This window comes from Ornithorhynchus anatinus, chromosome 15, assembly GCF_004115215.2.
Source record: "Ornithorhynchus anatinus isolate Pmale09 chromosome 15, mOrnAna1.pri.v4, whole genome shotgun sequence".
Lineage (NCBI taxonomy): Eukaryota > Metazoa > Chordata > Mammalia > Monotremata > Ornithorhynchidae > Ornithorhynchus > Ornithorhynchus anatinus.
In genome coordinates, this window is record NC_041742.1 from 4,308,606 (window position 1) to 4,334,894 (window position 26,289).

Sequence of the window (26,289 nt, forward strand, 5' to 3'; positions counted from 1 at the left end):
GATAATCAGCAGCCACCTGCCCACTCGATAAAGTGTAATTTCAGAAGAATCAAGTCACTTTTCTAGGCACAAGTGTTTTCGAAGATCGAGTCACTTAGCCTGGTTCCAGTGCAATAACTGAGTCGGGGACCTCTGTTGTCATGACAACCAAGTCATTGCACATTGAAGTCACAGATTGTTTAAGGAGAGATGTGAAAAGACATCTTAATTTTCTATAAGTAAAAAAAAAACTTTCTTTTCTTTCAAAATATTATACCCTTTAGAACCCACTTTGTACCACTCTGTATCATTTGGAGTAGCTTTATTTAGAGCCAATCCACATGTGATTCATGACTGCTCAAACACTGCCAAAGTGACTAAACATTGGCTTTTGTCTGGAAAGTGAGATCTGGATAATGACCATGCTAAAGCTTCAGAATTGTGCTTCCGCAAGTCTGGAAAGATCAAGTTTGTTATTGTTCCTCTTCTGCCCCTGAACTCCCATGGGCTGACGGTCCTTTGATGGGACTCTTCCATTTAGGAAGAGTGGAGAGCTCCATACCCTCTCTCCAAACTCTAAGCTTACTGTGGGCAGGGAACATTTTTTTTTTCATGGTATTTGTTCAGCCCTTACTTTGTGCCAGACACTGAACTGAGTGCTTCAGTAGGTACAAGCTCAACAGGTTGGACACAGTCCATGGCCTACGTGTGTGTCCATGGCTAACAATCACAGTCTTAATCCCCGTTTTACAGATGAGGGAACTGAGGCACAGAGAAGTTAAGTGATCTGCCCGAGGTCACACAGCAGACCAGGCGCAGACCTGGGATAATTGGATTATCCCAGGACTACGGGAGTGACTAAGACACATGAACTGAATGAAAGAAGTTAGAATGTTAAAAACAAAAACCTCTGAACGCCACAATTTCCACTAGCAACGGGAGGATTGCTCTCTGCTGGTAGGAAAGCAGCAAATTTCAAATGGAACCCGCTTACAAAGGTAAATGAACTACCCGGTTCCGGAATAACCTGTGCTCCTCCGACCTCTTAGTCCAATGACACTTCCACAACAACTCTGAAGGGAGGATGCACTCAGTCCTTGCCCATTTTCATCAAAAAGGTAATGGGATTTCAGGCATTCGGGTCAGTAGGCATCCCCACCTGATCTCAACCTGGTCCACCCAGACAGATTTGCAGGGAACCTTGAATTCACGAGTCTCTACTGCCCTCCTGTGGCACGAATCTTCAGAAGAATTAAGCTTTCCATCGAAATCAGCTTCTGATTTCACTTTCTGCTTCAGTTGCCGCAGCCCCTCAACACGGTCAAAGCCAAAATGGTTTACGAGCAGGAGCCGAGATTAACTCCGGCGGCGGAGCATCTCATTCACCCCACCTAGTCGGTGTCACCAGAACCTGATGGTTCTAATTCCGCAGGAAAACCGAAATCCACCCTTTCCACATGTCCTTTACGTGCCATCTCCTTTTGCCCCTGGGATTTGACCTAGGTGACCTACAGATTCCTTAAAATCAGGTTGTCCAAAACTGAATTCCACATCTTCCCTCCTAAACCTGCTACTCATCCTAACTTCTGCATCGCTTTCAACAAAGCAGCAGCAGCAGCAGCAGCGTGGCTCAGTGGAAAGCGCATGAGCTTGGGAGTCAGAGGTCGTGGGTTCTAATCCCAACTCTGCCACTTAGCAGCTGTGTGACTTCGGGCTAGTCACTTAACCTCTCTGCGCCTGTTTACCTCGTCTGCAAAATGGGGATGAAAGCTGTGAGCCCCACGTGGGACAACCTGATTACCTTTTCTCTACCCCAGCGCTTAGATCACTGCTCTGCACATAGTTAAGCGCTTAACAACCGCCATCGTTAAGCGCTTAACAACCGCCATCATTATCATCAGTAGGATTATTATTAACGAAGGCACCATACTCCCAGTCCGAGGAACTCATTCCATGGGGTCAGCTCTGATTCCTCCCTAGACTTCCTCACCTCACTGGTCTCCCTGTTTCCCATCATCTAATCCCGGCTCCACCACTTGTCCAGTCAGCTGTGTGACCTTGGGCAGGTCACTTCACTTCTCCATGCCTCAGTTCCTTCATCTGTAAAATGAGGATTAAGACTGTGAACGTCATGTGGGTCGGGGACTGTGTCCAACCTGATTATGTCGCATCTACCCCAGTGCTTAGAACAGTACTTGGCACATAGTAAGCGCTTAACAAATATCATTATCACTATTACTGACTTCTAGATTTTGACATTCATATCTAACTCTATTTTATTTCCAGAAATTGGTGTCCATTTATCTTCCCTGATAGATTTTAAGCTACTTGAGGGCAGGAGCCCTGTTCTGTGCTTCTGTTTTATGCTCCCAAGTGCCTAGTACAGTGTTCTGCCCTTAGTAGGAATTCAATAAATGTCACTGATAATGATGATGAACAACCTATAAAAGCAATGAAAGATGTTCTGTTGAACAGCCTGTCCCATCCATAAGTCAATGCATACATTTTTCCTCTAAAGTTCAAGTTCCCTTTAATTTGGTGGCACTGGGGTGGAGGAGAAAAAGAAGGAACCATTTTGGGGGATGGAGAGGTTGACGGCCGCAGGAAAGACAGGAGCAGAAACATACTAAGGTTCCTGCCATTCAGTGGCAGGCGCACGCACACACACACACACACATCGGCACATATTGTCACACTGACATCCTCCCACAACTGCCACTCACACAGGTGGACAAAGATGCATAAAGGGGCAAGACGCCTACACATTCACCTCCACGGAGACAGCCATGCACACACCCTCAAGGCAGGCCTTTCCAAAGGCAGGCACACGAAGCAATTTATTGGCTAACGTGCACCTTTGGGGCAAGAATGTCCATTCTTAGTTTTGATACAAATGACTCAAGTAAAGTGGCCACAGGAAAGAGTTATATCTATGTATGCCACTAAAATGAAGAATAACAAGAGGTAACAGTACTAGATAGGCAAGACTGAAAAAAAAATAATATTGGACAAACTCAAATCAGGCCAAATAGACTTAAAATAATAGGTCCGGAGTCAATAGAGCGCCACAACATGTAAATGTGGTTTCTGGAGAGAATTTAAGAAATTGCAGAAACTTCTCAAAGTGCAGCTGTGCTAAGAAAAGTAAATAGGACGATGCAGCGGAAGAGGTTATCAACAAAAGACTATAGAAGCAACAACTCCCTCACTTAAAAGCAAAAAAATAAAAAAAGATTTGGATGAAATTGCTTAATTACCCAATTTTAAATTTATATAAAATTCCTTTAATTGACATTAGGGAGCAATTCAAAAGCTGGGCAGCCTGGAATTAAATTTAGCACCCAATCTCCATAATTGTTGCTTGAATCATATTTTCACTGTGAGACAATCCAAATGAGGAAAAAAAGCATTATTTTTCATGGCGAGTCTAATTATAGTTCAATGGGACACCTGCCTCCATTTCTGGTGGCCGCTTCCCAGCAATGGATTCTGATTTTCTGATAACTGGCATGGGAGGCGGTTGGGAGAGGGGGTGCAGAAGGTCTAACCGAGGTTGGGTGTGGCAGTTCCCAATCTAGGACCTTGAAAGGCAGCCCTCTCTCTCTAGCAGATGGGGGAAAAGCCTGGTTTATAATGGGGATGTTACCGTACAAAATGTCTCCATCGAGGCCAAATCCTGAAGTAAAGTATTTGCCCCCCAAAATGTTAACAGACTCCCCAGATGTGAGGAATCCCATTAATGGCACTAGTTGCCAGACTTTAAAGCAAGATGCTCAATGCTAAGCTGTGACTGAACCCCAAAGAGTAGCTAAAAGGGATTCTTTCTTGGTTACACCCTCAGAAATGTTCCACAGCAGTGTTTCCTTTTCCCTTTTGGCCTAATTGGCAGAATCCATCTTGGGGGCATCAGCATATTTTTATCATGCTGGGGTTAATTTGGGCTCCAAACACTTCTTTCTTTTTAGGGGGCAGATTTTGCAATGTCTTATGTCTATGTTGAAGTTCTTATTCACAAAGTAGGACATATCGAACTTCCAGTTCAGAACCACAGAGAACCTAAAACTAATAGGTATTCCTTTGATTCTATGATTATTGGACTGCATCCCTCCCGAGACAGTGATAGTTCTTCAGTGCAAGTTTACTTGACAGTTAGCTCTGGTGAGTGGCACAGGCAATCCAAGGAAATCACCTCTACAGTCTGGCTTCTGATATATTTTAACTTAATCCAACCCACTGACCTTGACCTTATGCACCTTCACAGTTGAGAAACCTACAGATCAATCATAGGAACATTCAAGATCATTAAAAAAAATCAGTCATGTGGTAGGATGATTTTCAATACTGCTTTCATCACCTATGGAAAAAGCACTGTTCATCTAGAACATAAGAATCTAATGGGATAGAGAAATTAACACCTCAGGCTCCCTAGAAAGAAGCAAGAAGCAGCACAGCCTAGTGGATACAGCATGGGTGTGGGCATGGGAAGGACCTGGGCTCCAGGCCAGCTCTGCCACTTGATTGCTGTGTGACCTTGGGCAAATCACTTCACTTCTCTGGGCCTCAGTCAACTCATCTGTAAAGCGGGGATTGAGACTGCGAGCTTCATGTGGGACAGGGACTGGGTCCAACCTGATTAGCTTGTACCTACCCTGGTGCTTAGAACGGTGCCTGCCACATCCTGAGTGCTTAACAGATACTAGAAAAAACTGAAACTTTAAAAAGGGTTTAGAGTATGCTTTTTTGTTATATGATCGGAACCTAAGAGGTGCCTTCCTGGACCACTTAGCTCCATAGTCTGACTCTGAAACTGACAGGAGGAGTGTGGAGGAGGAGTGTGATGACTGCCCTCGTCGTTATGGGTACATATCTAGCACGGCTACCTTTTTCCTGCTGTTACTTTTGGCCTCAACAACCCCCTTCAGTAAAGCAGCCATGAACTTGCCATTCACTGGGTAAATGTGCTTTTCACCTAACGTCTTCAAGCTTTAGAGAATGGCCCCAGGAATCAGGCGGCTAACTATTCTGTATTCACTACATCTTATCCCTTCATCAACTTCTATTTCAATCCTTCCCAGCGTTCCTCTTTCTGGACTGAAGATCAAATCTTTTCATTTTATTCTCCTACACAAAAGCTGCTCATCCTCCTGATAGTTTTGATTGTCCTCCTCTGAACCGTTTCCGGTTCTATTTCGTCCTTCCTAAAATGCGGCCACCAGAACCACCCACATCATTGCAGGAGCAGATGTACCACAGCTTTATATAGTGGTAAAACTCCTCTTTGGGCTTTTTTCTAGACTCTTCCTGATGAGTCAGAAAATCCCGTGGGTCTTTCTGATATCCCACACAGTGGACTGATAACCACATTCACAATCTTTCCAGAAGTAGACTTCATCGCCGGGTCTGTCAAACATCCAGAGAGAGACGAGCCCCTTCAATACGTAACTTGACAAGCTGACATTCAGTGTAAACTTTTTTCAATGGCAAAAAACCCCCCAACAACTTTCTTTTGATTTTGCTCCTAGATCCTGGGAAGATCATTGTCCCTGTCTGCTAAAAAGGCACCGGGAGGTATGCTGCTTTGGAAAACTTTGCTTTGGAACTGACATAGTAACACGACCTTTAATGCAAAATGTAGTGTTCCTGAAAGGGGCTGTGAATCCTCTGAGCAAGTCAGCTTGGGCTTCTCGTACTGACTGGCAGGAGGAAGCTTAGCTCAGGCCTAGTGGGAGACCGCTAAGGCAAACCTGGCTTGTCTTAGTTTCAACAAATCTGGGGCCAAGTCACCACTGGAAGAGTTAGCTTTCAAATAGTAAGGTTTCTAACTCCTGGAATGCACAAACTCCAGGGCAGGAAAATACTCAGGATGGCAGTGTTTGGAAAAGTGCATTTCTCTGCTGAAGATATTTCTCTGATGGAAAACCCCCAAACAGTGGACCAGGACTGAAAACAAACCACCAAAAAGGTCACCAGAAAACCGGGTATTTAACGAAACTGTTCATTCCACTCTCCGTACTGGGCTCTAGGGACTTGCACATCTCAAATGCTCTCCTTCCCTTCCTATTCCAGACCCATCTGTCACTAATCTCTAGCACTCATGAAGGAGCATACGGTCTTGACGGATAAGTCTCTGACTTATAATCCGTGCACAAGGCCAACACTGAAATGGTGGCCTAACGGAGAGTCTATCAGATCTGAATTCTCCTAGCTTTAGAGCTCAGAACTATTCCAGGTTTGGAACACGCTTGGACTCCAAATTTCACTTAATGCATGCTTCATATTAATAGCTTAGTTAATGCAAAGCACCAGAAGTTTAATATCCCCCAAATTAGAGAAAAGCTAAGAGGGCAAATCTAGTCTACATTTAAAAAAACAAAGCTATAAACAAACTAAAAAATCTTATCTATTTTGGAAAAAGGTTTCATTCCAAATAATAACTCTTCTAGGAGGTAATGATATATGTAAAGATGAGAAGAACATGAAAAAGGGAAAAGGCATCGAATGGGCAACTGTTAGATTTGCACAATTTCATGATTACATTTATGATATATTCTACTACATTGCACAGATACAATTATGCACATGGCATTACTATTCCATACATCTTGCATGCTAAATGTGTACTTGTGTGAGCGTAAAAAGTGAAACGAATCTTGTCTGTGAAGCCCATTGAAGTTTCCACAGAAAGACACTTGTATTCACTATCAACTTAAAGATGCACTTTGAAAGTTCATTCGTTGAATTCAGAGAACAGAGGCAGACTTGGCCATACACAGATATTTGCGAGGCTCAAACACTCATTTCTAAACTCTTTTTAGACTCACCCAATTAAGCTTGGAATGTCACCAATTATGAGAGACTCAAATAAATGTATGGTCTTCCTCCGTGGACCAAGGAAGTCTCATCGGGAGCATACATCAAAAGGCAAATTGAAAAATGAACCAATGAATTCAAGAATGTTCAGTGCATCCTTCAAAGGTGATAAGAATGACTGGATTCTGTACTTAGGGAACCACAAAAATTTAAAATATGCAAGAGGACATGAAGGAAAAGAACTACCTTTAAGAAGCGGACATGACATCCCTGCAAAGACAGGAGGAGAAAAACTGCTTAGTTAGTAGGGGGAATGCAAGGCAAAGTAGTAGCAATTAGTGTCCCGAGGTATAAAACGATTGAGATACAACACAGAAATGGCACCTACAAACAAAGCAGACACATCGCAGGAGGAAGAGAGTTATTCAGAGAACACACAGCAGTCAAGACAAAGGAAACAGAGAATCGACAGATGTGCACCGTCAGTGAGGGAATTAACAGGTTCTAGATGTGACTCTGCCTTTCTGCAGGGTGACAAGTTAAAAACATCCTGTTTGGACCATCATTTCTCAGTTGCCAGCTGCAAAATGAAACACAGATCCTTCCTGAATTGCAGTCTTTAAAGAAATGAATGCTAGATAAAAGATGATGGTACGCCCAAGTGGCCTTAACCTCCTCCACTTGGTTTTCTGAACCAAGAGAGAGAGAGAAAGAGAGGTGGGGGGAGAGGGAGAGACAGAGGAAGAGCAAGAGAAGGACTGTGTGGCCCCTTTAACTTGGATGGCCCTGAAGATTTAAGTTGGTATTGGAAAATAAAGTGTTAGTACTGAAATACATTAAAAATCTAAAAGGGCGCTGAAAGGATTCATTCAATAGTATTTATTGAGCGCTTACTATGTGCAGAGCACTGTACTAAGCGCTTGGGATGAACAAGTCGGCAACAGATAGAGACAGTCCCTGCCGTTTGACGGGCTTACAGTCTAATCGACGGGCTTACAGTCTAATCGACGGGCTTACAGTCTAATCGTCTAATCGTCACATAGAGACTTTCTCCCCGTGATAGGTACGTTCCTTGTGGATTAAGGAGTTTTTCGTTGCCTCTGGTTGGATTTTCCCTAGCCCTCGGAGATTACATTGCACTCAGCAAGCACTCAATAAACTGAATTGCTGCTACCACCACCACTACAAATCCAACCATCCTTCTGGAAGGTGGAGGGAGTTGTGCTCCACCTGCTTAACTCTAATATGGGTCTGCAGGTGTAAACAAGATCAGGATCCATCCGCTCTCCCAAGGCCCGAAAGACAAACTTCTCTCGGCACCACCTGGAAGGAGAAGTTTCCGAGGCCTCAGAATCCCTGGAAAAACCCACACTATTCTGCTGAGAATCGATCTGGTCCCTGGTGCGCAATTTGAGACGAATGGGTTTTCTAGAGATGAGAAAGAACAAACAGAAAGAAAGAACAGACTCGGGATGGATGCAATGTTTCCCTTTAAACAATGCAAGATGAGGTAATCCCAGCCACAGTGATCCATTCACAGACACGCAAAACCACTCTCCAAAGACGAAATACCAACTAGAGACTTTTTAAAAACTGTACAATACCAATGTGTCTCAGTGGCCCACAGATATCAATTAATCAAGAGTATTTGTTGATTGATACCCCAGTCTCTAGTTTGTATTTACTGACTCGCTATAAAACTACAAACTGATATACATGATGTTTTATTTCCACATTTTGTAAACTGGAAGATATTTACAGAAAGAGAAGAAAATCCTGGTCAAGGTATAAATTTCACATTTCTTTTCACCATGTAAAAATGATGCTTTTTTAAAAAAAAAACCAATCAGTGTTTCTACCTAGAGGTCTATTAAAAAATAACAACCAAGAAGCTAAATCACAGCTGTTCTCCCAGTAACTTACATATTTTACTGTGAAAAGCACTATTTAAAAATATCGCTTTCATGACTTGAGTAAAGTATATATCGTTTGGAAATTCTTCTTCTCCACCTCTACCACTCTTCGGTATTAATGACTATTTGCTGGACCCCACAGGTTATCCTGGTAATATCCTAGGCACATCCTCCCTCAAAAATCTTTATACATGAGGTACTCGTATTAGTTACAGAGCGACAGAAAAAAGCCACTGTCAGAGAGACCGCACAATCGGGAGGCTAACTTTGCTGGTTTTGCATGCTAGTTCTATCCGTCAGATTTAAACGGATCTGATGTGGAATCTAAGTCCATCTGTGATCCTTGAAACTCATGGGTAACTAAGAGATTCCTGCCTTCCAGAGTTCAAGGAAAGCCCTATGGATGATCTCTTGAGTCAATCACTTTTGCAGCTCATTAGGACACTCATTGCACAATTCGACCCTGAGAAACAGTGTCCGCATCTCCAGGTTGGGAAAGGTCCTGCTCTGTTGGGAGAAGGGGTGGCGGAAGGAAAACATCATTTCAATGTGCGAGCTGTTAACGATATCAGAGTGTTGGGCCAAATCAGTGTTGCTGTATACACACATTTAGCCACTTGCTTTCTAATTAAGCAATGAGACATGACAGGCAAGGGCATTTCTGGGCAATTACGCTTTATTACACCACCTGGCGAATGCCAGGAAACTGGAACTAGAGTAGCTCAACCCACTTGAGGAGGACGGTAATTGCCCTGAAGCATACTGCCTAGAGTGGCTCTCGTCAAATGGATTTCATGCCCAGAAGGATGAAAAGCAGCTCCTGGTTTCAGGCCCTGACATCTGCAGTTGCCAATCCTAATGCTAAGGGTTTCAAGTGCCAACAGTGACAAGTAAGTGACGCCAGCTGCAACCGCATCCAGGCCAAATACAGGCAACCCCTCATGGTCCGGCACGGCTGGTCACCCACCTCCCCCGGGACAGAGGGGATAGGTTCCCGGCATCGGTGGGCAATGGGTACGTGGGGAGGGCAGAAGTGCTATGAAATGAGTGTGCCCACCAAAGAGCTGCCCTGAAAGTGTCAGAAGACATTAAAATGAAGTGGTCAAAAACGCCTAAGTTGCTGCTCAAGAGAACGTACCTCATCTGGACACTGGTAGTATTTAGGTGCTCTGGAGGGAAGGGGCTCCCCTGCCCCAGGTAACACTTCCTATTTCTTTTGGGAATGGTCCTTTGATGAATGTTAGCAGCTAAATTTCCTTGGGGGTCTAACCACTGCACCATGGGCTCTCCTAAGGCCCACGGGATTTCCTCGGTTCTTTCTCTTTGAAATCACCTTTCCTCACCGCAGCTCTCTGCCAGACAGGGGCAATTACAGTGGCCAGCAAATGGAGGGTGATCCGAAAGTCATTCCTCATATGAGATTCAGTGCTTAGAACAGTGCTTGACACATAGTAAGCGCTTAACAGATACCATCATTATTATTATTTATTGCTGTTCCCGAGGAGCTTTCCCCCTCTCATTCTGAAGAATTAAGAATCCACAGGACATGTGCTTTCCCTTCTAGGGTAGTTTCCAGTAAACGCTGGCTCTCTAAGCTCATCTGTTCAGTTACTGTCAATGATAATGAAGTACTGCTAGCATCTTCTCAGAAGCCCCACTAAACAGGAATCTGAGAACACATGAAAAACTGCTGGTATTCAAAAATGTACTGACCCCATGCCCGGGAGCCTTCCAAAACGGCAAGATATACGAGTTTAGATTTGGACTGTGGAATGTACTAAGAATGTACTAATAGCAAACACGATGTACTGCACATTCTTCACATTTATCGGCAACACCGCTTTCCCAAAATACATGAAATGAAATGATGAGGCTGAAGCTCCATTATACTTTCTTTCATGTCCAGTCTTTTTAAAACCTTTCTGTGGCTTCATTCACAGGATTAGATTAAGTTTTCTTTACTAGACCTCCACTGTTTCTCTCTAGTGAAACAGATGTAAAGAAGTCACAGAAATGACTTCTATTCATCTAGTCCCATTTCAGTTCTTCAGATTTTTCTTCCAAGAACATCTCCATTCCAAGTGCTGCACACTGGAGAATTTTCCTTGACATTGCCCTGGTCAAGAACCAATTAAAGGTGTTCTCTGGGAACACAAGAAAAGTGGGACATATACTGCAGCAAACAGACTGCCTAGTTTGTGTCAGAAGGCTCACTTGGGAATATTGGAGTAGTCACAGTAACTTTTTAGGATACAATTAAGAGTTTTGACGCATTGGAAAATCTCTAGTATACTGTTTTGGACTACACAGAAATGAAAAATTTTAACTTGACCAGTCTTCAGAGACAAAGACGAATTTCAGGAAATACAACTTGCAACACCTGCTAAGTAAATGGAGAAAGAGGAATGTCTCTCAGTGAGCTTTAACTAGCAACACATTCTCATCCCTTTTTTATTTTTTTTTTGCTTACAATTACAAATTGGTGCTCAGAAGAAATTTAGGTAATTTAATCTCACATGCTCATTCACCAGAGAATAAAACATTCTCAAGATGTTTTCCCTGAAAACACAGAAATAGATGCACATTTTAATTTTACCAGATTCCTTCAGGTCGATGGTTAGCAGGCTCTGGATGAGTCATACATATAGCATAAACTCCAGAGAGGATTTAGGTCTAGTGCTTGTAGAAAGATATTGGTTCTTAATCATTACTATCAAACCAAATGCCACTTTGACTCCTTTTCAGTTTTAGCTTAACATGATCCAATGGTGAAAGTCTCAAAATGGGAAAAAGCTAGAAACTAAACCTTCTTCCAGTATTCTTCAAAATTAGATTACTAAATTCTTCAGATTTACAAAGTAAGAGGTTTTCCCACAATCAAATGAATATGAGAAAGCCATCATAGTCCGACGAGGGGTCGCTATTATGACCACTTCAGTGATATTCTGAGGAAAAAAATCAAAAACACCAAAACAGTGCAGTCAGCAAACTCAACGCAGTAAAGGATGCCCTACACATGCGTACCACATGGTAGCCACTGCCAGTTGTACACTGTTTTGTCCCTTGTCTTTCAGCGATCTCTACGTGTGTACATATATTCATATAGTGTTTTACTATCCTCCTCTTGGACTGTGAGTCCCCTATGAGACCAGGACCATGCCTAATTGTCTAATTTTTTTATGGTACTTGTTAGGCGTTTATTATGTGTTTATTAAGTGCTGGGGTAGACACAGGCTAATCACGTTGGAGGTAGGATGGACAAAGTCCCTCTCCCACAAAGTACTCATAGTTTTCTCTGCCATTTTACAGATGAGGTAACTGACGCACAGAGAGGGTAAGTGACTTGCTTAAGGTCACAAAGCCGACAGGTGGCAGAGCTGGGATTAGAATCCAGGTCTTTCGGACTCCTAGGCCTGTGCTTTATCCACTAGGCCATGCTGCTCTCAGTTTCCATTTTTGTATTCTTTCCTAGCACTTAGAGTGTTCAGCACACAGTAAGTGCTAAAAACATATTACTTCTACAGTTACTACTACTACTATACAAAATGGTCAAAGGAACAGGTTCCTACTGTTCCTGCCTTAAATAAGGCACCAGGATGTCTATTTCTAAATAAAGAGTAAAGATGGAAAATAATCTGCAGCCCGTTTACCATCAACTGATGCCAATATCCAGGTCGATAACACCAGAAGAAAAAGCTGTGGACTGACAGCAAAGGGAGTAGACGGTAGGGGAGAAAATCCATCAAAAGGAAGAAGAGAATTATTTGAAGGGAAGAGAGAATGATAGTCAGGTGGTGAGAGTGGCAAAACAGAGAAAACTTGCAGCTTTTGGAAGATGGGCTTTGGGGGTAAAAATCCTTTTTCGATCAAGGAAGACTGTTTAGAACCTTTTTGGGAATCCATCTCTGGATCCAAATCAAAGCTTCTTCCCCAAACAATTTTGTGACTGGCCATGACCTTTCCAAAAATATTTTTAATTTTTAATTTGTACATGACAAATTTCATTGTCCGGCCGGGGATTACAATGAAATTTTCAGAGAAATGCCCTATTAAACTAATAGATGAAGCAATCTTCCCACAAAACATATCTTATTAAAATGTTTATTACTTCCCCCTTGAGTTTCTGAAAGCAAAGATTAGGTTTTGGTTCCATGCCAGAACATGCCTGGGCCCAGAATGATTCTAGAGGAAGAGAGGTTCCAAATTCCAAGACACTTCACCCTTACGCTTACCTCAAATTTCTGCCTGAGCTCCACATTTCCTTCTTCATCTCCTTCTGGAATGGGCACATTGTAGTATTCCCCTTCTTCTTGGTTAAGCAACTTGTACCTGTATGAGATATCAAGGAAAGAATAGCCATTTAGTTATCACCATCAACAGAGGCCAAAGCACTGATTGAGTTTCTACCTTCATGCAGGGCACTGTTATGAGTGGTAGGGAAAACACAATAGGAGAGACCGGGCTCCCACCATGGTGGAGTTTATGGTCTAATGGGGGAGAATGGTAAACGTACACTAAATAGAAGAGCAGGATACAAAAGAAGGCAAATAAATAATGTATAGATATACTCAGAACGATAAATGTAATTCGTTTCAATCCCCCATTTAGACTGTGAGCCCGTTACTGGGCAAGGATTGTCTCTATCCGTTGCTGAACTGTACATTCCAAGTGCTCAGTACAGTGCTCTGCACATAGTAAGCGCTCAATAAATGCTATTGAATGAATGAATGAATTTTATACTAAAGTGACTGAATGGCTGAAACTTTACTCCTTCGGACCCGTTTCTAATGGTAGAATAGCAGCGACACTGAACTGAGAAGTGGAGAGCCAGGAGGATTTCTCTGCCATTCACGAGAGGACAACACTCACCTTTTCTTCCCTGGTTTTCACTCTGATTTTTGTACAATGCTAACCCAGCGCATCCTCTACTTCAACAACAGATAGGAATGTAATGCTTACCATCCACTTGCAGGCATTTTCATCAGCTCTGACACACCAAATGAGAGGGACCCCATGAAATCATTTCTAGTTGTCCGATCCCAGTCCCAGATCTCCACAGATAGCCGTCGATCTTTGTCTGTTGGTTTTAATTTGCTAGAAAGGGGGGGAAAAAAGGCAGCACGCAATCATGACTTTTTTTTTTTCCCGGGTGGCAATGGGCTCTCATAATCAAAACAGAAATTAAGAAGAGAATCAGAAACTCATCCCCAGCTTGATTAGTACTTAACTTCCCTCTGAAATGGTGTTCCCATCTATAAAAGGAGAATATCAAGTCACCATTCCCCTTGACATTGGGCCCTAACTACCCTTGCCATCGCAGGAGATAGAGGCCAACATGGCAGCCCAAGGCCTTCCTGCTCCTCTTATACTGGAACGCAAGAACTGCCCTTCAGCTGCCATTCCCCCAGACATCAGGTCCATTCTGCTCTTTCCACTGGGGCAGGACAAGGCAAAAAAGGCCGATCGAAGCTGTCTCTAATGTTTAGAGCATAAGGGGGTTATTGTCACTATTGAATTCTGAACAGTCGTGTCTGGGTGGCAAATAGCACGAAAGTAAAACTCCTATGGCATTGAGCCTTGCCTTTTTATGTTGTTTTCTGTTTTTGTTTTGCCTTCCTTATGTGTCTATACCAACCCTCTGCCACACCCTCAGCCCCACAGGACTTAGGCACATAGCCTTAGACTATGCCATTTCTCCTATCTATCATTTATTTTAGTGTCTCTCTCCCATTGTAGACCGTAAACTCCTGTGGGCAGAGATTGTGTCTACCAGCTCTACTGCACCATACTCTTCCGAGTGCTTAGGACAGTGCACTGCACATAGGAACCACTCAATAAATACCATTGGTTGATTTGAATGACTGAGTAAATTGTGAGCCCTCTGAGGGCCAGGGATCTTATAATACTAATAATAATGATGGTATTTGTTAAGCGCTTACTATGCGCTAAGCACTGTTCTAAGCCATAGAGTAGGTACAAGGTAATTAGGTTATTCCATGTAGGGCTCACAGTCTTAATATTCATTTTACAGATGAGGTAAATGAGGCACAGAGAAGCTAAGTGACTCGCCCACAGTCACACAGCTGACAAGTGGCGGAGCCGGGATTAGAACCCAGGACCCTCTGTCTCCCAAGCCTGTGCTCTTTCCACTAACCCACGCTGCTTCTCCAATCAACTTTGAATCTTTGTACTTCTTCCCAGGGCTTTGTACAATACTTTACATATTACTACTATAGCAGAGAAGGTGGAAAGTCACCTATCTTCTCTGAGACCTAGAATAAACAATCCTGTTGGTAAAAGCACTTTGGTAGAGAAAGAACAAAGTATTGTCATTTTTGTAATAAATCAGTGTTGTGAAGAGTCGTAGTAGAAGGCCCTCAGGTGGGGAATCGATCAAAGAGGAGAATCCATTTCCACTTACAATGTAAACGATTCATTCCATTGAGGGTTCAGTGTGGAACGGATGGTTTTGGTTTTCTGTTTACTTTCATTCTTTGGGTCAGGAATAAGTTTCAGCTTCACATAGGGATCTGAGAGGCCGTTTGGATCCATAGGGATTAAATTCTTCGCATCTCGTACTATGAAAAAAGAAAAGAAGACCTCATCAACCGTTGATAGAAAGAAGCTCTACTACTATTTAAAACTCATCAAGCTAAACAAGACAGGACATCAGCTAGGCTAAATGTCGATTAGGGGAATGGAAAGAACACGGCCACCTGAAACTTCGCAAAAGAACCAACCTCATTCAGTAGTGCTATCCAGGACTGGTTCCTCAGAGAGATTTTCCACTGTTACTGCTAGTATCCCACTCCTCCTGAATCACAGCAAGAGGTGGCTGGCTCCCCATGGAAGTTTCAGTTTAAAATAGGCACCTTGCAGTCCACTACAATCTTTTCTCCCAGAACGCCCATTTTCAATAGAGGTTTTGGTCACGATGCAATCAGGGAATTATGGTACGTTCTTCCAACAGCACAAACCTGCTTGGGCTTGGTGGGCCCCATTTTTAAAGAAAGAGTTGTGCGCATGTGCTGGCAGGGGGAACGGGTGAGTACAACAGCATGAATTCATGCAAAAATGCAATTCTCATCTGCTAGAAAGATTCAGCGAATCCAAACTCCACATCATATCTGAAAGGGGCCAACTCAGTGTGAGGTGACAGTCGCTTTTCTACTGTCTTGAACAAGAAACAGAGACATTTTCTCAAAAACATGTCCTTAAAAGACATTTTTTACCAAACACTAGGAAGAGGGACAATAAACCTTTACCATGCTTGGCTTTCAGAGAACGCGAAGACACAAACGCAAACTCAAGGGGCTCCAACTCTCATTTTGTAATTTAGCTTCAGGCTAAATCAACTGTATTTATTGAGGGCTTACTGTGTGGAGAACACTGTAACAGACATATTTCCTGCACACGTGAGCTTAAAGTCTACAGGGGGAGACAGACATTACTACAAATAAATAAGACAGACATTACTACAAATAAATAATATTATGGATACATACATAAGTGCTCTGGGGCTGGGAGGGGGATGAATAAATAATAACACTGAATAATTATGGTACTCATTAAGCGCTTACTACGTGCCAGGCACTGTTCTGAGGTAGATACAAGTCAATCCGTTGGGACGCAGTCCCTAACTCACGTGGGGCTCACACGCTTATTCCTCATGTTACAGATGAGGTAGTTGAGGCTCAGAGAAGTAAAGTCACTTGCCCAAGGTCACACGGCAGACATATGGCAGAGCTGGGATTAGAACTCAGGGTCTTCTGACTCCCAGGCCTCTGCTGTATCCACTAAGCAAGTCAGGAAGACACAGAAGGGAGTGGAAGAAAAGGAATAGAGGGTGCGTAAGGGAAGGCCTTTTGGATGAGGTGTTTCTTCAATAAGGCTTTGAGGTTGGGGAGAGTAACTGTCTGTTGGACAAGAAGAGGGAGGGCACTCCATGCTGGAAGCAGAATGAGATGGAGAGGTTGGTTTTAGAGGAGTGAAGTTGGCCGGCCAGGTTGTAAGTAGGAGTGTGGTGAGGTGAGGTAGGAGGGGGCAAGGTAGTTGAACGCTTTAAAACCGAGGGCAAGTAGTTTCTGTTTGATGTAGAGGTGGATGGGCAACCACTGAAGGTTCCTGAGGAATGGGGAGACACCAACTGAATGTTTTTATAGGACAATGTTCTGGGAAGTAGAATTAAGTATGGTCTGGAGTGGGGAGAGGAATGAGGCAAGGAGGTCAGCAAGGTGTAATCAAGAAAGGAGAGAATAAGCGATTTAGATTAAGAGAGTAGCAGTTTGGATGGGGAGGAAAGGGTGGATTTTTACCTACGTTGTGAGGCTGAACCAACAAAATTGACTCTCTTTGGGTTGAATGAGAGAGAGGAGTCAAGGATAATGCCATAAGCCATAAGTGAGACAGGAAGGATTGTGTCTCTCTCTACAGCGATGGGAAAGTCAAGGGAAGCAGCAGTGGCCTAGTGGATAGGTCATGGGCTTAGAGGTCAGAAGGACCTGGGTTCTAATCCCAGCTCCCCCACTTGTCCGCTATGTGACCTTGGGCAAGTCAATCAATTTCTCTGTGCCTCAATTCCCTCAACTGCAAAGTGGGGATTACGACTATAATAATAGTAATGGTGTTTGTGACGTGCTTACTACGTGCCAAGCACTGTTGTGAAGCGCTGGGGTAGATACAAGGTTCTCAGGTTGTCCCATGTGGGGCTCACAGTCCTAATCCCCATTTTACAGATGAGGTAACTGAGGCACAGAGAAGTGAAGTGACTTGCCCAAAGTCACACAGCTGACCAGTGGCGGAGGCAAGATTAGAACGCATGACCACTGGCTCCCAAGCGCATATTCTTTCCACTAAGCCACACACTGCTTCCCCAAGTACATTCAAGTACTATTAGCCCCATTAGGGTCGGGGACTACGTTCAACCGATTAATCTGTGTCTACCCCAGCGCTTATTACAGTGCTTGCTACATAGTAAGTGCTATATAAATACCACAATTATTATTATTACGAGAAGGGCAGGGTTTGGGTGGGAAGATACATAGTTAAGGGACTCTGTGTACCATTTATCACCTGGGTGTGTGTTCTGTTAAAGCTCATGCTGGCAAGCATCAAGCGGCTACTGTTATTCTGAAGAAGAAAACGGTTCTAACTGAATAAATTCCATGAAATTATTTCAGCTGATATGCCAACACGTTCTCCCTGAAAATTTCTACTCAGGAGGGACTGGACCTAATCGTGTTGATGAGAAACAAGGACATTGTTCATTTTACTCTCAAACTCTGCATTAAGAAGCCAGCTTGGAGTGAAGCAATCAGGAATGGAAGGGCTCTTTGAATAGAGATCTGGGGAGACGAGACCCTAGAGGGGCAACAATCAAGGCAACCCCAAGCACTAAGCAGTGACGATGACAAATGAGAAATAGCGAGGCTTTGTAAGCAGACTACAGGCCTGAGGGTAAGAAGGACCTGGGTTCTAATCCCAGCTCTGCCACTTGTCTGCTGTATGACTTTGGGCAAATCACTTAACTTCTGTGTGCCTCAGTTACCTCATCTGGAAAATGGGGATAAGACTGCGAGCCATGGACTGTGTACAACTTGATCAGTTTGTATCTCCTCCAGCACGTAGTACAGTGCCTGCAACGTACTGAGCACCTCACAAATCCCATTAAAAAAAAGCAAAGGACCAATGGAATATAATCAGTTTGAGTTATGGGCAGGGAATGCGTCTACCAAATCTGTTGTATTGTACTCAGCGATTGACTGATTGAGCTTTGCATTTGCCTGGTGCAAAGAAGATATCAGCTCTTCATAGGTTTGTTTTTTTTTTTCCACTCATGGATAGCATTCATTTTAGACAGCAATGTCTCCAAGATACCCTCACAGCCTAGGTGGATGACATCATCCAGTATTAGGGCAAAAATTTGATTCAGGCTTTGAGTAAGAAAAAAAAAAAGGACACTGCAATGCTCAGTCTTAGAATTATGACCCTGGAGGGACTTCTTTCAAGCAACTTTATTCAAGACTCTATGAATCAGGAGTCAAAGTACGTACTGAGTACTTACTGTGTGCAGAGAACTCTACTAAATACTTGGCGAATAAAATACAACAGGGTTGATAGACATGTTCCCAGTCCATAAGGAGCTTACAGGCGGATGGAGGAGATTGTCAAGCTGGTCCGGGAAAAAGAGGAGCCATTTTGATGGAAAGAACCCTGGAAAACCTTCCATCAATCTCTGAATGTGATGCTATAAATGACCAAATATGACACAAATAGTGTCTTGCAACTCAGAACCTCCGAAGACACGAGAAACTATTAAAGTGAGTAAATGGGACTAGTGGGGTTCTTTTAAAAGAGCTACTGGGGAGGGAATGAAATCCATAGGCCTCCCTGCCCTTTGGAATTAGGGAGGAAAGACTACCTGATTGAAAAAGAAGATAGGCAGAAATGCTTTTTGCTTTCTAATACTTCAGAGCACAAAGAAGGTCATACTATCAGTTGGCTAATGATGAAAACCATAAAAGCTGTTGAGTGTTTTTTGAGTTTCCTCCAGCTTGTCAGTGACTGATTGTGGATTCTGACTTTTTTCAACTTCATTCAACAGTCTTGACAGTCAACACACAAATAGGCATTCAGAGCGGATCTCTTCAGGAAAGATGATGAAATCTTGATGGGGTTTTCAAGGTTTAAGAAGGAGGGCTTCCAACTCAAGCACCATCATTTAAAATTGCATGGTGCTATCGCTGTCTAACTTCACTAGAGCAGAACAGGTTTTGGATTAACAATTTTTTCAGGATACCACCTACTGCTAAGCTGCTGACAGGCTTCGATGAATCAGAAACTGAAAATGGATGTCTTGCGTTCCCTTCCATAATGTTATCCCGTGAGGTCCGCACAGTGCTACACTTTAAAATTAACTGAAGGAGAGGAGGTGACAAGATAAAATTATAATGATTTTCTGAAATTCACCTGCAAAATTTTGGTTGAATTTATAAACCCGGAAAAAGCTTTTCCTGTGGCCACTGCACATAAAAAGCATTTCAGCAAAAGTACCGGAAAGGCCGTTGTGATTTAGCCGAATTTACACTTTCAAATACGTCCTTTATTCTTACCCTGACAACAGATCGCATTCTTAGTCTTTTTCAAATGTCTTTCACTGAAACTTTGGAAGCAATTCTGATCATTTGGAAAACTTGCTTTTTATCCAGGTACAGTGATCTACATACAATAAGCGCTCAATAAATATGATTGATTTTATCTTTGGCTTTGTGTAGAGTCTTCCTATTTGACCATCTTTGATAAGAGTCCTCAGAGTAGTACCTCGCTGGGTCAAGTATTGAGGGTTTTCTAACAAATACAAAGAACATATTCTCTCTGCCTTTTTGCTACATTTATGAATGCCAACAGCCATCAGGAGCCAAAAGATCAGGTAACTACAGTTTTATTCAATCAAAAGCTGAAAGAATGACTTTTAAGGAGTTTCAGAAAGCTAATGAGGCTCTCTTTCTCCTCTGAAACCATGTTTCCTTGTTTTCCATAAGGGGAAAACAATAGACTCGAACAAAACTGTCTCATCACCCTACTATGCAACCTAGAAAATTTCCAGTTTCCCTACAAAATGGGGTGGACCATATCTGATAAATTTCTGACCAAAAAGGGTTTCCTAAACCTTGAGGAGATTACAGAGTGCCCTGGGGAATCGGTTTGGCCCAGAAAGGCCTCAAGGGACCCACTCCGGGCTGCCAGCACCCCTGGGTTGGGCTAGCTGGGATCTCAGTTTAGGGACTTTTGTGGGGTGGTACTGCTAGGTCTGGTGGTTGTCCAGAGGTTTTCCAAATGGGCTGTCGTCCTTTGGACCACTCCTCTTGGCCTGCAGAATCCCTGAGGGAGTGAGGGAGGCCTGGAACATTTCAACCCTGAGTTTAACACCCTCAAGGGACCCTGGAAATTTCAAGTAGGGTCCTCGAGGCTGCCCCATGAAGACCAGATCCCCATTAAACTCCTCATTCGACTCTATGCTCTGTAGAAACAGGGAATGAGTCTTTTGCTCCTGATAATTAAAAATAATTATGGCTTTCATTAAGGGCTTCCTCTGTGCCAAGCACTGTTTTAAGTGGATACAAGGATTTCGGGTTGGACATAGTCCCTGTCCCTCATGGGGCTCACAGTCTTAATTACCAATTTACAGATGAAGTAACAGAGGCATAGATGAAATGACTTGCCCAAGATCACATGGCAGACAAGTGGCAGAACCAGGATCAGAACCCAGACCCTTCTGACTTCCATTCCTGTGCTCTATCCACTCAGGCTACTGATGTTCTCAGTAAGAATGCAGTAAATTTAATTACTACTACACCCTAACCGTTGGGAGTTGGAGAGGGCCCTTGCCTCTAACTACCCAGCAACTTCACTTATGTAATCAGATTATTCTGTTGCAGATGAACACACACAGACACATTTCTCTTTCGCCTGTGGAAGCCGAGGAAAAGTGAGAAACCTCAGAATATCTGCAACGACCTCACATCCAAAACCTGTTCAGAGCTTGCTAAAATGTTTGACTCATTAGAATTATGATAGAAAACAGAGGTGGTAACACCAGCCATAGGAAATTAATTAAATCTGAACACCAGATCTAAGTGCAAAAAAATGGCAAAGAAGCAGGGCAGACCATTAAAGGAACCTGACCACAAGCAATGACTAGGAATTGATTTCTCCAAACGGTCTCGTTGTTTTTATCACTGGGTTTGTTCCTCAAGTTACTCGGACGAGATAGTTTTGACCTCTCTCAAAGGAGATATTCCGTTTTTGATCTAGCCAAAAAAAAAAAAGACAAATTGTTTCACATCTCACTGTGCTTTCAAGAAAGTGGCTTTGGAAATCTTCTGTCCCTACACCAGCCGCTTTCAAGAACACACCCTGCTCAGAGCAAGATCAGCAACAGGAATCACTGAAGGAAGACCTGGATAACATCCTTTATTTTAGCCAATACTGTTAGGTAAATGACTGGAATTGCTTTGGGCTGACAGTACACCTCCTAGAGATCTCTAAGAACCAATTGGCTTCCATGAAAAATACAACTCTGGTTCATTTTCCCACGAGGAATGTTGGACTGTGCCCAACCTGATTAGCTTGTGTCCACCCCTGGACTTATTAAGTGATCTGGGACATATTAAGCACTTAACAAGCACCAATAAAAACCTCCCAAAAAACTCCAGTTGCATTCTTCAGAGGAGGGCAGTATTAAAACAATTCCTCTGCTTTATTCTCACCGTCATAAATTGAGAAACTGTTTTCTGGGTTTTCCCAAATAAGTATATTAGAGGACCAAGCAACAAGCACTAAGAACACCAAGCTCTTGGATTGTGAGCCCTAGGTAGGCCAGAGTATGTGTCCAATTTGATCATTTTCTTCTATCCCAGTGTTCAGCACTAGCATCTCAGCATCTGCTCTACTCTATTCAGCATCTAGTAAGCACCTTGTTCCATACTTAATCTTATTATTAAGGAAGACACTGGATAAAATAATAATACCTATGGTATTTGTTAGGTGCTTATTATGTGCCAAGCACTGTTCTAAGCACTGGGGTAGATACGAGGTAATCAGGTGGGACACGGTCCCTGTCCCACATGGGGCTCACAGTCTGAATCCCCATTTTACAAATGAGGGAACTGGAGGCCCAGAGAAGTGAAGTGAGTTGCCCAAGGTCACACAGTTGACAAGTGGCTGGGCCGGGATTAGAGCCCATGACCTCCTGAATCCCAGGCCCATGCCATAAAAGCAATTCAAGAGAGTGCTATGACTCCTGTTGGGTACTCGGACATAGCTCTGTACTTGAGAGAACTAATCAGGACCTTGGATTTGGACTGGGCCTTTTGGAAGAAACCTATCCCGACTAATTGAGCATGTTCTGCCTAGGGCAACTACTAGAAATGGACCCATTGACATTGGTTTGAAACATTTCAGCTAAAGATGGGTCCCTGAGGCTTTGAGTAATCCCCTTACTTGTACCAAACAAAGGAAATGAGCCCTCTCTATTTTCAATCTGTGGCACTTCGGCCTCTAGGCTAGAGTCATCCTAATGGCCGACAGTGACTCCATGCTTTAAAGGGACACCTTCCAGCAATTCTGGAAATCGATTCACTCTAGTCTGGGGACAGTGAGTTTTTTTAAAATCAGTGTGTATGTTCCTTTAGAAACATAAGGGCTACTGTTATGACTTTTCTCAGAGACAACACACTCTTCACAGTTCCTGGATGATAACAAATAACAAGGACCATGGCACAGGCACAAGATGGCTGCTCCAGAAAACCCGCCGTAAAGGGCAGGACCGCTAAGCACGTTCTGACACTTATTGCAGAAGACTGGCAGGCAGAATTGGATTCTATTCTACATCACCTTTGTGCCAGAAACGCTTCCTTCTGTTGTGGGAGGGAGAAATGCTTACTTTGCACAGTTATCATCAGAAAAGAAGGATACTGCACAAAAAGTGCAAAAGGGGGAGAAAAATGCTAGAGACTTAGAAAACAAGCGAGGGGATATTTTTATGTTGGGCAGATTTCCACTCAGCCAGGAAAAATAATTCTGTGCCTGAGCAAGAATCCAAAGAGACACACAGTGCCCAAAGTGGGACATGCAAGAAGAGAAAGCAGCATCGAGGACAATAACTGCAATGAGAACTACACTGTCATATACTGTATTTAGCTTTACATTAAGCCTGTTGTGGGCAGGGAATGTGTCTATCAACTCTGTTACAGTGTATTCACCCAAGCGCTTAGTACACTGCCCCGCACACCGTGTAAGTGCTCAATAAATACCACTGAATGATTGAATCTGATATAAATTCACTTTGCATTTCTAAGTAGCCGTTACAAGACTTGAGCAGTCTGTTCCTTTCATTTCAGAGAGTAACAATTCGGGAATGCTTGGGGGTTCGCAAGTGTTTGGCACATAGTAAGCCCTCAACAAATACCATAATTATTATTATTATCATTACTGTAGGAAGTACCTCTGTACCTTGGGGAAAGGAGAGTTTTTCAGCCTGGGACCTCCTCGACTGTCAGGTTCTCTGATGTGACTGAGGGGAAAGAGACCAGTTGGAATAATTTATGAGCCTGGTGTTCATTCAGTGATGGGTAGCCAACCAGTAAGACCTGACATTAGACTGGCTTGAGGTGCACTAAACCACTAACCTCTCCCCCAGTGGAAATGATGTTAAGGGTTCCTCGATTAAACAAGGGTGACTATTCTAGTCACTGAGTGAACAGCTTGCTTGAGTGGAGGAGCTTTAATATACGTGGACTCAATCAGAAATATGGGCAAAATGACAAATTACAATGGAAAAAGCAAAAGCAAAATCAGTGCAAAGTTAAATGGACTCCATTTGTTTCTACTCGTAATCTTGAAATGCAACAAAAAATGAAATGCAGCAATGGCATAGCACTCTAAAAGTGTCTGAAACCACTGTTGTATCTGGCTTCCTAAAAATGCTAGAAATATGCCAAGAAATATTTCATTAGTATAGACAGATAAAGGAGGCAATGTAAGTTGTCCTCACCCTACAGTAACCATAATGCCTTCAGGAGGAGAAAGGTCCTGGTATCCCGAAATACATGTCCTCCAGGATCATATGCGTTAATGGAAAGTGGCTTACATTTACTGAATAATTTGAAAGCAATTTACCTCTGGCTCTTATATGATCCCTGGGGACTGAATGATAAAATTTGGAGGAAGTGAAGATTAGAAGAGAAATTAACAAACTGAGCTTCAGATGTTGAGTTTAATGTGCTTTAACAGACAGAATCCTTGTGAAAGCTCTAAGAATTCTGTTCCTGTCTGGATTATATTTTATATTCCTAAAGAATGATTTTGCTCACATCTGGTCTGATGTAAACATCCGAGAACTGGGTGTCAGGAGACCTGGCTTTTAGTCCCAGCTCTGACACCAGCCTCCTGGGTGACTGGGCAAGTCACCTGATCGCTCTAGGTCTCGGTTCCCTCACCTACAAAATGGGAAAAACAATATCTGCTCTCTCCAACTTCCTGCCTCTCCGTATGTCACACCCCAGACATTTATTGAGAGGATAAAATGAGATATCTGATATAAGCGCTTTGGGTCCAGAGGGGTTGGCATAGAAGAAAATTCTCCCTTCTATCTGTTTTAAAGTCTCAATGTCTACTTTGTAGTCCAAATTGAAGAGTCCTTCGACTATGCCTTTGCTTAGGATAAGTTCGAAAGGACAGAGTTCCTCTTGGGATTGGGCCCTTCTCCTGTAATGTTCCCAAAGCCAAAAGCACCTAAACTTGTTATGCTTAAGTAGGCTGTGCTTTGGCATCTCCTCTAAAAGTTACAAAGACAATGACAGAACCTGCAGGCAGTAATCAACACCCTCTCGGAAAAGAACTGCCTTAATGTGCATCTAACTGTGTAATGAAGCATCTATCATATCCGAGATCTTTCAGCCACACCTGTTAGGGTGGAAATCACTCACAGTCGGCATCTTCCAAAACTTCATCTTCCAAAAGGGCAGTGCTCACACATCCTCTCTCTCTCCCTCCCTCCCTCTCTCTCTCTCCATATATACACAGAGATACAAATACATGTTTATATATGTATAACTCCATGTATGCAAATGTACAACAACGACAAACTACAGGTAATTATTTGAAAACTTCCAGTATATGAGAAGGTGATCTTCTCTTTATTAAATTTTAAATGCAATACACAAAATGTCCATCTGGAGGGACTCGAGGATTATAATGAATCCTTACAATACATTGAGAGAAAGCCACACTTTGGCCAGGTGTGAGAGAAGAAAAGAGGTATATGACAGCAGACTTTGGCAGAGGCAGATGAGTGCACAGAGGTCCGAGCTCCCTCACTTCCCCCGTCCTAACAGACTCTACTTCTTTCTGCACCATCCATTACTGGGGCAGACCAGGTACTCTCATTTTTCACTTGGAAAGGTTCTGGGAAGCAGCATAGCCTAGTGGGAAAAGCACGGGCCTGGGTGTCCGAAGACCTGGGTTCTCATCCTGGCTCTGCCGACTGCTCACTGGGTGACCTTGGGCAAGTCACGTCGCTTCTCTGGGCCTCAGTTTCCTCAACTGTAAAATGGGGATTCAATACCTGTTCTCCCTTCTACAGAGACTGTGAGCCGTAAGTGGGACATGGGCTATGTCCAGCCTTATTATCTTTTATCTACCCCAGCACTGAGAACAGTGCCTGGCACATAGTAAGCACTTAATTAAAGCACAATCATTATTATTATTATTATTATGACTGAACCTGTGACATTTGGGGAAATCACTGAAAGGGAAGCTGGGTAATATCATTTGGATCTACCAAGGCACTATTAGGGGATCATTCTCTAGAACCAACTTGGAACAACTTGGACTTGGACTTTTGAACAGAACAAAACAGATCTCAGGAACAGTCTCCACATTGGATCCCGATGCTTTGCATCATGCCAGGATAAATTGCAGGAGTGATTGGAGGAGTGGTGCCTCTGCCTTTACAGGTGGAGGTGTTGCAATATGAGCAGGTTTTAGCATAAATTCCCATAAAACATCCAACCAGTAAATCCACCAG

At 43.1% G+C, this 26,289-nt stretch overlaps 1 protein-coding gene across 2 annotated transcripts in view; it reads right to left on the reverse strand.

Moving 5' to 3' along the window:
• PRKCA (protein kinase C alpha) overlaps positions 1-26,289 on the reverse strand; it is a 299,582-nt gene that overhangs the window by 46,117 nt on the left and 227,176 nt on the right. The window contains exons 6-9 of one of the 2 annotated variants that reach the window (XM_029079757.2): positions 15,124-15,280; positions 13,662-13,796; positions 12,935-13,031; positions 7,036-7,059 (exon numbers count right to left, since the gene is read on the reverse strand). In XM_029079757.2, coding sequence (XP_028935590.1) covers positions 7,036-7,059; positions 12,935-13,031; positions 13,662-13,796; positions 15,124-15,280 — 413 coding nt within the window. The remainder of the gene's footprint in view (positions 1-7,035; positions 7,060-12,934; positions 13,032-13,661; positions 13,797-15,123; positions 15,281-26,289) is intronic. The other variant, XM_029079758.2, reaches the window with a different exon arrangement.